The 15,766-nt window shown below is 36.2% G+C and overlaps 3 protein-coding genes across 3 annotated transcripts; 1 reads left to right on the plus strand and 2 right to left on the minus strand.

Annotated features, from left to right (window-relative positions):
* Positions 1-218: 218 nt before the first annotated feature.
* On the minus strand, positions 219-3,081 carry LOC143603870 (protein EARLY RESPONSIVE TO DEHYDRATION 15-like). Its single transcript, XM_077080541.1, has 3 exons — positions 3,002-3,081; positions 1,243-1,610; positions 219-615 (listed from the first exon to the last, which is right to left on the minus strand). The coding sequence occupies exons 2-3, from the start codon at positions 1,580-1,582 to the stop codon at positions 485-487; spliced, it is 471 nt and encodes a 156-aa protein (XP_076936656.1). The 5' UTR covers positions 1,583-1,610; positions 3,002-3,081; the 3' UTR covers positions 219-484.
* Positions 3,082-9,999: 6,918 nt separating this feature from the next.
* LOC143603867 (putative F-box protein At5g04010) lies at positions 10,000-11,037 on the plus strand. Its single transcript, XM_077080538.1, has one exon. The coding sequence runs from the start codon at positions 10,201-10,203 to the stop codon at positions 10,951-10,953; it is 753 nt and encodes a 250-aa protein (XP_076936653.1). The 5' UTR covers positions 10,000-10,200; the 3' UTR covers positions 10,954-11,037.
* A 1,270-nt stretch (positions 11,038-12,307) lies between these two features.
* Positions 12,308-15,086, minus strand: LOC143603868 (uncharacterized). Its single transcript, XM_077080539.1, has 2 exons — positions 14,959-15,086; positions 12,308-13,443 (listed from the first exon to the last, which is right to left on the minus strand). The coding sequence occupies exons 1-2, from the start codon at positions 15,041-15,043 to the stop codon at positions 12,707-12,709; spliced, it is 822 nt and encodes a 273-aa protein (XP_076936654.1). The 5' UTR covers positions 15,044-15,086; the 3' UTR covers positions 12,308-12,706.
* Positions 15,087-15,766: the final 680 nt, after the last annotated feature.

Raw genomic sequence — 15,766 nt, forward strand, 5'->3', positions numbered from 1 at the left:
TGGATACAAATCTGCGCGTTATGAGCATGTGAATATTCTTTGGTCTCACTTGCCACATACGAGTGAAGACATCTTTATACAAGATCTTATCGGTAAGATATTTACGAAGCATTCTGATATTTATGTCATGACTTATGAGTCATCATAAAGTATCAACTCGAATAACAGAAACAAAAACATCACCATTACATACTAATTAAAAATAAGAACAAAACACAAGATCAAATGCTTGATGCTTCATAAATTCCTAAATTTTTCGATTTTTTTTACAATTATGATTACATTTCCCTGGCTAGTTGAAATGACGGATGTCAGAATATGAACAAGGCTAGATACAACGACAACTGCGACCTTGCTCTATACAGAAAATTACAACTAAACACAACACAGACAAGCACTACTCCGGTTTCTCAACACTGGATTTGATTATATAAGACTGAAAGCTAAATCTAGACCAGAGAAATCTTAGAGAAAACGATCACATTTAACGTGGTTGCTGGATGCGTTGTGCACGGACCTTTGGGCTAACCGGTTTAGCTGGCTTCTCAAAATACCTAGCCGTCTCCACAGGCAACTTTAGCCCCCTATCCCTCGGTTTCAGATCCAGTTCCAAACCTGATCATGTACAACTTTGTCAAACTAGTGTAGGCTAAAGCTTGTTTCATTTAATTTACAAGATCCTGAGCTAAGCTGATGAGTTCTATGTTTATAAAGTTCGGCTATAGGCAAATTTATTATTATATAATGAACTTAACACTTTTAATTATTTTAACATATAACATTTATATAATTAGTTATTTTTTATCCTAATTTTATATATCATAATTATTATAAAAATATTAATATTATAAATAAATCATATAGATAGTAGCTCGAGCTCGATAAATAAAGCCCGGGTTTGAGTTTGGTTATTAAACAACTTTATTTTTAGACCCGAGCTTTTAACGAGCTGATCTCGAGTAGCTCACAAGTGACTTAGCTCATTTACAACGAGATCGAAAAGTAAAGCACGAGCCATCGGTTACTAAACAAGTTTTACTTTTAGGCCCATCTAAGCTCGCCTCTATCCGAGCTTTTAACGAGCCAATCTTAAGTAGCTCACATGCAACTTGGCTCGTTTACAACAAGCATGATACGTAAAGTCCATGTTCGAGCTCATTAATTAAACAAATTTGGTTTTAGGCCTGTCGGCTTGATCCGAGCTTTTAACAACTGATTTTAAGAGTTAATTATTAAGCATACCATTGATGGGGATTTGCTTGAAAGAAGTGTGTTTCCTTTCCAATTCAGATGCAATCAGGAACTGTTCATATTCGGATTCCATGGTTAAAGTGTCTTCATCAGCATAAATGGAATCAGGCAGGATGTCAACGATATCGGTTAAGTCGAAATCATCCTGTGTGTTTCCAAAGAAACCATCTTCACCTTGCTGCTGACTAAGCCAGTAGTCATGAAACCAGGTGGAGGTTGTTACTAGGTCCCACCATTCCGGGGAGAAATCCTCTACTTGTCGGACTGCAGCAGGGACGAACAGGGGAGCGTTGGGATTGAGCGTGGATAGTTCGACTGAAACCATTGTCATCTTTTAGTGTGCAGTTGTTCAAATGTACCTGATAAATGAACAAGTTAAACAATAAATCTAGCAAATTTTGTGCAGGTGATTATGACGTTACAAAATTTAAGGGTGTAAACGAGCCGAGCCCATTTAAGCTCAAGCTCGGCTCATTTAGAACTGTGATTCTAAAGATCCAGCTCGTGAGTAGTTTGTCAAGGTCGAGCTCAACTCAGGCTTGACTTGTTTTATCATTAATCAAATATTTAATTATTACACACACACACACACACATATATATATTTCTATAATTATTTACATATAATAACAATTATCATATAAGTACATTAAATAAAAATTATATAATAATAAACTCGGGAAAGCTAGCTCATGAGCGACTCAGCTCGTTTACACCACTAAATATTTTCAGACCTTTTATGATAGCAGTTAATCAAATCTGTTAGTGATCACACATAATAGCAACATATAACATAACAAGGAATAGCAAATAAAAATTAAGCTCTAAGAGATTCATAAGCAAGTAACGATTCACGATAGCGAATTATGGAACAAATTCACGGTTTTAGTGATTAAAGTTATAATTCAACCTAAAAGTCATATTAACTTAGTGATCGGTTAAGAAATTTAACAATAACAAGCTGAATTACAATTTATAGATCTCATCACAAGACACAACATAAAGCTCAAAATTAAGCAAAGTTTCTGACTTGTGATTAGATCTATTAGCTTTCAGTTTATATTTTAATTGAAATCTTATTGACAACTCGGATCATCAGAGTAAAGTTTGGAATACTAGAAATTCGGAAAGATTTCGAGCTTCACGTATTAACTTTGAGTTCTGACGAGTACTGAAATCCGTAATTTGTAAATTCACTTGTAAATTTCTATTTGTATTTGACCAATCACGGAGTTCATCTGACTTTATGGTCGGAACTTTAGGTGTAGTCTAATTGACTAGGATGATCATCTAAAGTTTGTATTTGGATTACCCGAAGTCTACTTGATTAGTTGATTTCGAGCGTTATGAAACAACTTTAAATTATAGCTTGTGATGAGATCCATACGGATCTAATCACAAGTCCCAACTCAAAGCAATCACATGAAACTCAGATTTCAAGCAAACCTTCAAGTAATACAAATACAAACATCGATAATCATCGGAGTCAATAAATACAGCTAAATTCCTAACAGCAAAGTTAGATAAGATCCGTGATCGGTGAAATCATCACAAATTTTACAAGCTAAACTACAAATTACAGATCAAATAGATATCATTATGTAAACCTCAATCATAAAACTTATAACATAACAAAATATAAGATCAGATCTACACGTATATAAATCAAATCAAACAAATAAGTATCACAGTTATATCAAAATATAAGATATAGTAAATATAAATCAAGTATAATTGTGAGGAAATTATACCTTTGATCAATAGAGTTGAAAATATCTAAAAAGTGGAAATGAGGTTCGGAGCTTTTGGCTCGGGGTAATCAGATAAGGTATTTGGGTATCACATAACGCCATATTTATAAGTCAAAAACTCGAAGTTAGTCCATCTTCCGAACCTCAGGCTCGTAAGTCATCACCGAAGCAACCTATTGAATGAGGACGGTGTAAATGAAAAGGTTTACTGGATTTAAATAATTCAAAGTTTTATCAATTGGCTCATATTAATCCCAACTTTCACTGTATTGGCTGTCAACGAACCTTTTTCTAACGGAGTCTAACTCCGTTAATTTTTGCTTACGTGGCTGCTTATGTGGCGCAAAAAAACATTAATTTTTTAAAAACACTCTTTTAACATATATATCAAAGTTCATGGACCATTTGTAAAAATTACCCATCACCATCATCATTCTCTAACATCTTATATCACCACCACACCATTACCACCACTACCACATCAGGCTACCATATTTTCCGCTGATGATTTTGACGATTCCGGCAAGATTTCCGGCTTAAAACGGTTTTCTGGCAAGGTAACCATATTTTTCGTTGTAACAACAGAAATTTCCGGCGACGTTTATGCCATGGATGTGAGCATGATCAGAATTGTTTGATGATTTGTAGAGTGTTAATTGATCTCGTAACTGTTTTTCTTTCCGGCAAGAAACTGGATATTCCGGTGAGGCCATTCTGGGGACGCGTTTTCGGCAGGCCATATTAGTGTCATTTTCTGATTTAGTAATAACACATCGAGTTCCGACTGTAACAGATTTCTCCGGTGAAGAAAATTGTTGTTCTGGTGGCCTAACTACTTTTTCCGGTCATTTTCGTTTTTCCGGCCATGATTAAGTTTTCCAGCGGGTTTGTATAAGAAAACAATATGTTACGAATTGTACGACGGCAGAATAACTCTGCATTCAAATTTCGTTCAGATTCACATACTCTGATTTTTCTGAATAGAATGGTGTGGTGGCCATGCTTATGTAGTGATGGTGATAATAATGGTGAGGTGATGGTAGCTTGATGTGGTGGTGGTAGACTGGTAGTAATGGTGTGGTGGTGGTATAAGATGTTAGATGGTGATGGGTAATTTTTACAAATGGTCCATGAACATTGATATATGTGTTAAAAGAGTGTTTTTAAAATATTAATGTTATTTTGTGCCACATAAGCAGCCACGTAAGCAAAAATTAACGGAGTTAGACTCCGTTAGGAAAAGGTTCATTGACAGCCAATACAGTGAAAGTTGGGATTAATGTGGGCCAATTCTTAAGTTGGGATTAATATTGGCCAATTGACCAAAGTTTGGATTATTCACGTTAAACTTGAAATCTCAAAAAAAATTTACTTTTTAATACTAGTTTTTTTTTTTCTGAAAAAACAAAATAAAGAGTATGTAGATTTCTGATAGGGGTAAATAAGTCGAGCTGCTTCTGAGCTATTTGAGCTTAGATTGGTAAAAGCTCGAAAACAAGCCAAGCTTTTTCAATCCTGAGCCTTAAATTAAACTCGTTTAGTTATCAATCATGCCTTGTATGAGAAGTTCGTTTAGGCTCATTGAACCTTAATGAGCCATGCGTTTTTCCGTGTTGGTCTCTTTCGACTTTTTGTGTATAAATTTTCATATCGCACAACTGACATCCAGCTAAGCTTCACCTCGTTTAAGCTACTACTTGAGTCGAGCTTAGGCTTGAGCTTTATTAAATAGCTCAAAACGACTTGAGCTCGGCTCTAGTAAGTCAAAAGGATATGAGCTCGAGCCTAGACGGGCTCGCCTCCATTAAACCCCTAATTGTCGAAGTAAATATATGTATCTTGCGAATTTACATATATGTATATCACACGAGATTGAGAAAAGTTAACGTACAAATTAAATTAGCATGCTAACTGTGAAAATCAAGAAGTATAATTATGTAATCACATCTTAGTGTACATTAAAATTGCACTATGTTGTGTACATAATTATATTACATTATTCTCACAGTTAACACGTTAATTTTTATTTGATCAAAACGGTAAAAGTTAAAAGTATTGATGGTTGTCGTTCCCTGTTGACTGTGGAGTCAGTTTCATACTCCGAAGCTGAGGTTCATAACCGAGCCAACCCATTGATTACATTCAAACCGATCAACAGCCGACGCGCTTAACGCACAGGTGTTAATTTCCCAGTGGAGGAAAGTGATGGGAAGGTGTGTGGGACCCACGTGTGCGTTGGTGGATTATTACGTGTAAATTGACGGTTGAGATTAAAACTTTGAGTTTAATCCAATGGTTGGTTGGTTTGGTTGGTATTATTGTACGGGCCAGGGTTAGAAAGACGACAAACCTTGATTATTATTAGGCTGAAGGGTGTGGAGCGCGACAGGGGGCGCGTGAGCCCATCCGCTCGCGCCCAGGGGCGCGAGCACCACACCACCGAGGCGCGAGAGGGGCGCGAGAGGGGCGCGAGCGCGGAAAAAGAGGCAGGCGCAAGAGGGGTAGCGGCTGGGAATAGGCGTGAAGGGGTCTTGGGTTGCGTAAATAGAGCCGTTGGGCTCTTTGTTTATTAAAAAAAAACTTTTTTTTCTCTATAAAACCAATATCACATATCACATACCAATATCACATACCATCAACCCATTTTAACCATATCAAACACAACTTCAATCTCCAAACTCATATATAATATCCCAAAACCAATTTTTTTTTTAAAAATAATGTCGTCGTACTCGTCTGATTCCGACTCCTCCGAAGAGGATGATTTGCTTCTTCATGTAGGGGGAGTTTTGACCGCAACCGTGGTCAATCTCTTGCAAAATCAAGCCCATCAACCCCGACTCCCGAGGGTTAGAGCACCACCTCGTGATCGTGATCGATCGGGTGCTAACGATACTTTGATGAGGCATTATTTTAGCCCTCAACCGGTATACGCGGAGTCGGATTTTCGAACTCGTTTTCGAATGAGCAGGCAATTGTTCACGCGTATAGCGAGTGATTTAGAGGCACGGTATCCCTTTTTTCAACAAAGGGAGGATGCTAGGGGTCTTCCCGGTTTTACCCCTCTTCAAAAATGCACGGCTGCTATCCGTCAATTAGCGTACGGCATCTCGTCGGACGCTTTGGATGAGTATTTACAGATGTCGAAAAGGGTTGCACGTGAATCCCTTCATTTTTTCTGCCAAGGTAAAAAACATTAATTTTACTTTTTATTAAATATTTATTACATTTTGTAATATATATTGTACGTAGGAGTCATATCGACTTACGCTCGGAGATATCTGCGTAAACCTACAACGTATGACATCCAACGCATATATGAGGTGCACGCAGAAAAACATGGTTTTCCTGGGATGCTAGGTAGCATCGATTGTACGCATGTTGGATGGGCTATGTGTCCAACGGCCTGGCGAGGTCAGTTCCACCGTGGTGATCATGAAGGGCCGACCCTCATACTTGAGGCGGCGGTGTCACAGGATCTTTGGTTTTGGCATGCTTTTTTTGGTGTTGCTGGGTCAAATAACGACCTTAATGTTATCGATCAGTCACATTTGATCAACGACCTTATCGACGGGGTTGAACCACCTCAATCTTTTCTTGCAAATGAAGAACTCTTCAAGTACGGGTACTATCTGGTCGATGGTATTTACAACGAATGGGCTGTGTTAGTTCAAGCTTTTACAGATCCAATCGCCGACAAACGGAAGTATTTTACGAAGAAGCAAGAGTCTGCTAGAAAAGATATTGAAAGAGCTTTTGGAGCTATAAAAAAACAATATTATGTTCTGGCGAACCCGATACGTTATTGGACTCGGGAGAGGATAATGGACGTCGTCTACACGTGTCTTATCCTACACAACATGACGTTAGAAGACGAGGGCAAAGCTATATGCCAAAACTACCAAGGTGACATTCCGCCACAACCGTCCACAATCAGTGATCAACAAAAACTTCATAACATAGCAAATATCAAGAGCCGTGAGATACACGGGGGTCTTCGACATGAGTTGGTTGAACATTTGTGGGCGAGGCGACCAGATGATCTTGTATTAGATTAGTTTTATTATTAAATATTATTGTTTGTTTAATTTTTAGTATGTTTTTTTTTATTATGAATTTTCAAAAAAATGTGTGTTTTTTTAAATAATTTCTTGTTTTTTTAAATAATTTCTTGTTTTTTTAATAATACGTTTTTTTAATACATTTATAAAAAAATAAAAAAATAAACCGCTCGCGCCCCCTCTCGCGCCCCTCCACACCATGCCCCGGGGCGCGAGCACCACAACCAACACCCATCTTATCAAGTTTCTCTCTCTGCCACACGTCACAATATTATTGGCTGGAGCCCCCACTCGCGCCCCCCACACCCCTCAGCCTTAGTGGGCACACCACATTCGGGGCACTTTTTTCAATTAATTTATTTTTTGAAGTGACAAAATATCTTATTATTAAATTGCCGTTTCAAAAAAAAAAAGGTGACAAAATGATTTGTAATTTAATCTTATTATATGTTATCTGAAATATCTTTTTCGAGGAATTTTTCTAGAAAGTAAAGATTGATATGACATAGATCATAAATGTATTTGGCATTTTGGTTTTCATTAGGTCATTAGAGCATGTTATTGTGTATGGCTATTTGATTAATTTTATTCTTATAAAAGTCATACATTTGCATGCTAATGTTTAATAAACATTTGTGTAACAACTTAGATCATCTTTAGTTGTTCACTTGTTACATTAACACTTGTCAAATACTTAAACATAATCTATTGATCATATGGTTTAATGGTATGAGTATGATAGTTAATGTTTGAAATTTTAAGTTCTCAAGTTTGAAACCGGACTTAAGTGGATTTTTCCTCTATGATGGTTTCATTTTTGATGGTGATCTTGAGTGAGATCTTATCTCAGAAAAACTCACCCAAGTATTGAAGTTAGATTAAGTTGATGTTAAAGAAAATACTTAAACATGATGATCAACAAATAAGTAGTATTGCAACTTGTATACCTGGATGTATGATATAAATATTCAAAGGGCTAAGGCCCACAGTTGAGGTGTGCTTGACTTTTTTGTCATCACTAATAGTGGGCTGGAATCGTGGCCGAAGGCCCACAATAACATTGAGCTGCAGGTTTTGTGCATCAATTTGTTCTGTTTTATCATAAACTTACTACGTTTCATCTTAAAACCAACTTATAGAAGAATGAGACAAACTCATAAACTAAAATGCATGGATCACATATAGTTTAAATCAATCAGATGTTGTTAGTAAGACTTTGTTAGATGTGTCACGCACCTCACAGTACATGTCCTGATAATTTGATCATTTTATCGACTTGACGTGCTCTTCGCTATCCTACAAATACCCATCACCATGCAACCTTGTCCTAGCTTGATAAAATACATATGAAAAAAAAAACTAGATTGATTATATAAAAACCTTCTATGGTAGCTTCCGTGATGTTTGAGAGCTCACTTCTTCCTCATCATTTAAGTGCATGTTTGTTGACTTAGTCTAGTGATATAAATATAATGGAGAAAGGAGGACTTGGTCATGAGCAATGACCATGGACGCCATCCTCCATACTTCGATAATAGGTGTGGACCATGATCGTGGACATTAATTGCGTTCTCATCATAAACAATGCAAAATATACATTATGATTTGTATAGAATTTCTATATACATATTCACTTATTTGCATAGAAACTTAATAAAATAATAGTATCCATTAGTTCTAAAAAAATGTCGTATTACAACAACGATTACTTTATATATGACACATTGCATGCCAAAGAAATGTTTGGCCTCTTTCTAGCTAGTCGATCTAATGATCACCTTTCTTAACTAGTATTTTTCCCGTCCGGTGGACGGGAATATCAACACGAGAATGTGACTACATAATTCAATAATATAAATATGTTAACCGTAAGATTTTGACAACGTCATTAAATTTCCATTCTAGCAAGGCTCCGGTTCTTTTTCTTCTCTTTTCTATACGACGGATCTACACAACATAAATAACTTAATTGTTGGAAGTTCATAAACTTAATAAGACATAAATACATTAAAAGTCGAATAGAAGAACTTCATACAAACTACCTCGTCGTTGAACTTACGAGAAAGTTGTGATTTGTACGGACTATAGGGTCCAAATGATACAACTTCAACACTCTCACAATATGTCTGAAAATGCAACTAAAAATACAGCATAATCATCTTTCAAATAATATGATTAAATGATGAAGTAAGACAAAAGCAACTTACGTATGTATTGCACCTTACTTGGAGTTTATCACTTTGATTTTCTTCCATCTTTTGTGCAATGATTGATGTATGCGTAAAGAAAGCTTCAAATTTTATATAAATATTTGTCTAGTAGTGGGTGGTTACCCATGTAAATAGGTGTAGTGGGGTAGTTACATGTGATGAAAAGTAACCGCTTTTTATTCTCTCCTTATCGAACGACCAATATTCAATCTTGAATCTTATCGAACGGCCAGAATTGAATCCCACTCTTATGTAATCTATTATTATAATGCCATGGTGGGTACACAACTACACATAGTGGATTGGTACATTTGATAACACAAAACATTAGTCATTTCTCATTACCATTTACCACTATACTTCAAACAACATAAATGATGACTATCTTTCCATAAAACCAATCGTATTATATCATTTTCAAAATCTGTGTGTTATATTTAGGCTCACCATTGAACCCAAAACACGTGATCTCAAATACAACTCGTGTTTCATAGGTTGGCATAAACAGGCCGGTTAACATGTACATGTCCTAATTACTTCATTTATATGAAAAAACAACGATCAACATTAACCCATAACACGGCAAACTAATTAAAATGGTATGTTGGCTAGAACCCTTTGTGTAAAACTCATGATCAACACTTGTACCGATTTTCGTAACTTGTTAATTTATAGGTAAACTATATTTTCTTGAGTTTATATTTTTTCCTCCTTATTTAACGGATAACTCACAAAAAAATGAAAAAAGTTATACGAAGTATTGATTTTTCATGACGACACTACACACGTGTTAGCACAACACATGCAAAACCGCAACATTTTACACGTGTCACCCCATAACCAAAAGTAAAAACCCTACTTATCCAAAACATCAAACCATATATATTAGTAACACTAACATTAACATCAATAATAATATTATGTGACCATGTCTAACATCCCATGGGAAGTACTTGTTCTTGTTGCCAACAATCTTGACCCCAAAACCCTAGCCATAGCCTCATGTGTATCAAAACCATGGTGTTCCATCATGACCTTAGACCACTTATGGGAACACCTTTGCACCAAACACTTCCCATCACTCACTCACCTCCGTTCGGCCGTCCCGACCCTCGCGTACCACCGTCTCTACAACCTCGGGTTCACGTCCACTAAACGTCGCAAACCGCCACCTCCAACACCTAGAATAACCCTCAAAAACCTTCTTTTTATTATAACACTTAATACTACTAAGTCGGCCCCGGTCACAATAATAAAACCCGGGGCCGAGGTAGCACCGGACTCGAAATCGCTATTTAGGTTCGATTTCGACGTTCTGGAGCATAACAAGTGGTTGAAGTTCGATGTGAATGATGAGACACGGGTGACGTGGAATGTGGTGTTGAATGGTTTTGAAGGGGTTTTTACTATGATGGATTGTAAAGGGAGGGGGAGTTTTTTTTCGGGTAGTGACGGGTGGTTTTCGGCGGAGTTGCCGGTGGCGGGGTGTTGTTGTGGCGGTGGGTCGAGTGGGATGGTGGCGGAGATGCGGTTGGCGATGAGGGAGGAGGAGGGTGGTGATGGGAGGAGGGTGGTGGTGGGGAGTGTGGGTGTAGGGGTGTTGAGTGTTGTGAGTTGGAGATATGTTTGTGTTGATGATGGGCTTAGATACTTGCAACATTTTCTTGAACCTTCACATTGATGGGGTTGTTCATTTTATTACATGTAAATATGTAATGTTTCTTTAGTTGTATGTAAATGTGTAATGTTTCTTTTGTAGTGGTTTTTACTTTTTATATACTTGTGTAAATATTTTGTCTTACTTTGCAAGAAAATGGCCCATAAGAGCTGACTTTGCCCCTTTAAACATATCACAAAACAGCCCACGAAAAATGGATCCTTTTTAAAGACTTTGGGATTACTATTTAAATGGCTTATTGTGGATTTGTAGTTGCAGTTCATATGGCCCGAGAGAAATCGGATTAGAGTGAAAAAGTTTACTCTTGAATTTGGCAGGTTAGAAAGGTCAAGTAAATTAGCTCACCCACGACTGGGTGACTCCAAATTAACCGGGTATCCTATTCGTAGTTGAACAACCAACTATTACTGTTCCACGACTCGAAGGTGAACAACTATTACTGTGGAACTCGAATTTGTCGGTGAACAATTATTACTATTCCATTTCCACGACTTGTTGAACGACCCATTAAAGAACATTGGCCAACTATTCGTCTTTAACGACCCATTAAAGAGCATGGCCAACTATTCGTGGTAAAGAACATTGGCCGCCTTTTCATTCATTCAACTTTTATACTCGATTCACCTTTTATAGCGATAGTGGTAATCCGGTATACCCATTAAGACCATACTTCAGTGGTAATCCGGTATACCCATTAAGACCATACTTCATGATTTAATTTTCATGATTTAATTAGCAAGACTAGTTAAAATGGCACGTCACTACTACTGTCATGGAGTGATCTATAACTAACAAATCATTTACTGTCATGGAGTGATCTATAACTAACAAATCATTTAACAAGGGTGGTGTTAATTAGTTTTAACTATATACTCCTATATACTAAAAAAACAAAAAATATATAATCTTTAACTTGCAATGTACAAAAGATATATAATCTTTTAACTTGGAATGTGGTGTTAACAAGGTTTAACTATATACTAAAAGAACAAGAAAAAAAGGAAAAAAGAAAAGAAAAGGATGTGATCAGTTGCTAGTAAGGGTGAAACTCAGACGCTATCTTGTTTCACGTTTTATTACGGCAATGGTGGAACGTCGGATGCGGTGGTAATGTTGCGCCGGTGGCGTTAGGGCATAAGGATCAACCTAATGTTGCGAAAGAACCATAGAAACAATGATCGGCTGAACTCAAACCAAGAAAAGTAAAAAAAACAAGTGGACAGGTCTGAAAATTATAAAGATAGCATCATATATAGTTTCTCAAAAAAGAACATTGAGTCATTATTGACCCACTAGATTTGGTTGTGACAAAAATTATAACAGAAGCACAAGCTATAAAAGGATAGAATAGTTAAACTTTAACATAACACACAGACAACTGTTAGTATGATGCAAACACACCTAACTATTAGAACGTACAATACATATATGTAGCCACATACTATAGAAAAATGAATAAAGAATGGTAACCCCTAGCTCCATACAGTAAATCAGACCATAAATTGCCACACATCAAAACCAAACCATATATATCTCAAATATTTCTTAAACATCCCTACACGATCCGAATATATTTCTTACACCGGTCGTCTTGCTTTGATTTTTAGACAGTTGAAACGATCACCACGGTTTATGATCACCTACTCCCTCCATATAAATCTCAAACCGGCCAACGTGTTTCAGTTTACACCCGCATATAACAACATTTTACTCACCAACAAACCATATACAAATAGATAAAGACACAAACAACAAATCAAGAAACCGGTTTCTTTACACTCCATCTATGTGTCTGTGAACTCGGCTTCACCGGTCCACAATAATAACCCGACTTCCTCCTATTCTCATTATCCCGACCCCGATCACCATCCTTTCGAAACCTTGATGTTTTATACCTCGACATGTACCTACCACTCCCTCCTTTATTCTCGTTTTTCACATCACCGTAAAAGCAATTATTGTCATCGTACATGTTCCAACCCCGAAAATCATTATTTTCGTTCCCCACCCCCCAGTTATCATTGTTATCAAAACCACCCCCTTCGACTTTCTTTTTGTCATCATCACTATCACCCCATCCATAAGGTGAGAAGTTTTGATAATTAGGGGGAAAACTCGACCCGAATATCACTACATGTTCATCTTTGGAATTGGAATCGGGAACAACGCAATCAGAATCCAGATCGAGTATTAGATTCTGATCGACTTCGGAATCCCAATCTACATTATCGATGTAAATATCGGCGTCTTGTAACCTGTTGTCACTCGGGAGATTATACATATTTGCATAGAAGTTGTGTTTCGCCTTTTCAAAGGCTTCTTTCCCTGCGGAATCGTTCCATTTGATTATGTTGTCGTATAAATGAATGGTTTTTTTGGTCTCCAATAATTTCTTCCATGATATTGACCCGACTGAAGAACAAAACTTTTTCTCCCACGAAGGGGCGGTTTGATGCCAATTTGAACCACCTTGTTGCCAATTTGAACCACCACCTGAAGCAAAATCACACGTGTTATTTTAATAATAAGGAACAACATAAGTGGAAAATGGGCGGGTCTTGGAGTCGGTAAAGGGTCGCCTCAAGACAGGTAACTATAATTGTTTTAACATCAGTTGAAGTGAAGCGGGTGGGTTGGCCTGTAAGCACTTCTTTAGAAAAATTATGAATAACTAGGATATAGGGGTGTAACGAGTCAAGTTACACATGAGCTACTCGAAGTCGGCTTGCTAAAAGCTCGAATTGAGCCTAGCTTAAACGAGCTTGAGCTCAAGCTGGTTCGCTAGACTAAACAGACCTACTGTTCATACATTTTTTTATTTAATTTAATGTATTAAATATATATTTGTAGTTTTGTACAATAACTAATATCATGTATACAATAATAATAAAAATAACCAAATAGCTCATACTACGTAGTAAAAAATGCATATAAACTAATAAATGATAAACAAGTCAAGCCCGAGCTGAGCTTGAAAAACTACTCTCGAACGTGCTTGAACTTTAATAATAGATATCGAACGGAGCTCGAACAAACATAATAGATCTCGGCTTGTTTACAACCACTAGCCAGATATGATTACAAAACCATATACTATTTAGTGAGGTTTTTGCATTAGAAATAAACTATCACTCACTTTCGATACTAGAAGTATTAGATCTAAGGCGGAGCATAACACAAATTGTGCAGGGCATGCTTATTTTTCCTAATTTAAAAAGCAGGATTTCTTCATTTGAAGTCAAGTATGCTACTTAAATAGACTTAGGTAGGTAGGCACTTAACCTCTATTAAAGTTGCTGCAGATTGTGTAACTCTTTTACATCATGTATTAAAATGTGTAAAAGAAGGGAAACACACACAAGTTCACTGATATTATTCAAAAACTAACATAGATTAAATTATCATAAACTTATGTTAATCAAAGTTCTGATATGAAACAACAGTAGGGCCTGTAAACGAATCGAATGTTCAGTGAATTGGACTGCTCGTGAACCGTTGTGCAAGAAGTTCATTTATTTAATAAATGAACGAACATGAACAAAAATTTGTGTTCATGAACACATGTTTCGTTCGTTCATTTATGTTCATTGACATATTAATAGAAAATAATTAAAATTTAATTATATTTTTACAAATTATATTACCTTAATACCTAATATTGTGGTCATTTAAGTTTGTTTGTCTGTTTACGTTTGTTCATATACGTTCATTCATGTTTGTTCAAATATGTCCGTTTGGATTTTAAAAGAACGAACACAAATATTTACAATTTTTAAATGAAAGAACACCAACACAAATATTTGTCCGAATTAACTGTCGTGTTCGTGTTCATTTTCATTTACAGGCCTAGCAGCCAGTATCCCTAAAACTAATACCCTGTTAATTTAGGGCAAACACACAAATTCACATAAAATTATCAAACCCACACCATATTTATCATAACAATTAACCTCAGTTATAATTTTACCGGTTGCTTAATATCTAATAAATCAAAGGCAAAGATGATACCTAGAGGCGGCTTCCTGTAACCATTAGATCTTATTCTTGTGGTCTCTGGATAAAAATAATGGCTCTGATCTTTCCAACTATCCATCAACAATTAATTCAATACTACATCCAAAACAAACACGCATATTATTCAAACAGAGAAATAATTAAAATATGGGGGTTAAAAATTGGAAATAAAATACATATTTTTGAGAGCGAAATTAAAGTGAAATTGAAGATGTGTGTACCTTTGATTGAGAATTGGAAACTGAAATTGAGAGACAAAAGGGTGTGAGTTTTGGGTTTTTATTCTGCCAGGGTCAGGCCGACTCAAATTATTAATGACGGTTTTTAAAACTGAACCGAATTTAACCGATAACCGAATTTAACTTCACCAAACCTACAAAACTAAAAGTTTGGTTTTAAAGCCTACCCAAAGTCCACTAGTTAACCTACCCGTAATCAATCCGAACAATTATAACCGAACCGAATTAACTAACCCCTATGAACATTGTTTGATTCGGATAAAGCTCAATTCAATTTGTATATCTTTATATTGTTTCACAAAAAAAACAATAATAATAATAATAATAATAATAATAATAAAATGGATTTTTCCATTAAAAGTTGGGTTGACTTTACTAAATTTGGGCGAGCCAAACGAGCGAGCTGTCTCAATTCCTAAGTTATACGTAACATTCATCCGTTCGTTATTTGTTAACGTACAAATTTATTACAAGGCCAATTTACATACTAATATTTTAAATCGGTGAATATTACTTATTATTTACATTAGTCCGTGTAACCTCTTATGGCATGTGTAATTGGT

This window comes from Bidens hawaiensis, unplaced genomic scaffold, assembly GCF_021521415.1.
Source record: "Bidens hawaiensis isolate Kalapana, Puna unplaced genomic scaffold, B.hawaiensis_p1.1 tig00063240_1, whole genome shotgun sequence".
Lineage (NCBI taxonomy): Eukaryota > Viridiplantae > Streptophyta > Magnoliopsida > Asterales > Asteraceae > Bidens > Bidens hawaiensis.

What these genes read in the sequence shown, in the direction of transcription:
- LOC143603870 (XM_077080541.1), bottom strand. Translation starts at nt 1,582, where the DNA reads ATGACAATGGTTTCAGTCGAACTATCCACGCTCAATCCCAACGCTCCC. An exon ending in CAAGCAAATCCCCATCAATG is followed by an intron (nt 616 to 1,242) that starts GTATGCTTAATA and finishes GTACATGATCAG; the next exon opens with GTTTGGAACTGGATCTGAAA.
- LOC143603867 (XM_077080538.1), top strand. Translation starts at nt 10,201, where the DNA reads ATGTCTAACATCCCATGGGAAGTACTTGTTCTTGTTGCCAACAATCTT.
- LOC143603868 (XM_077080539.1), bottom strand. Translation starts at nt 15,043, where the DNA reads ATGGATAGTTGGAAAGATCAGAGCCATTATTTTTATCCAGAGACCACA. An exon ending in TTACAGGAAGCCGCCTCTAG is followed by an intron (nt 13,444 to 14,958) that starts GTATCATCTTTG and finishes ATTTTGCTTCAG; the next exon opens with GTGGTGGTTCAAATTGGCAA.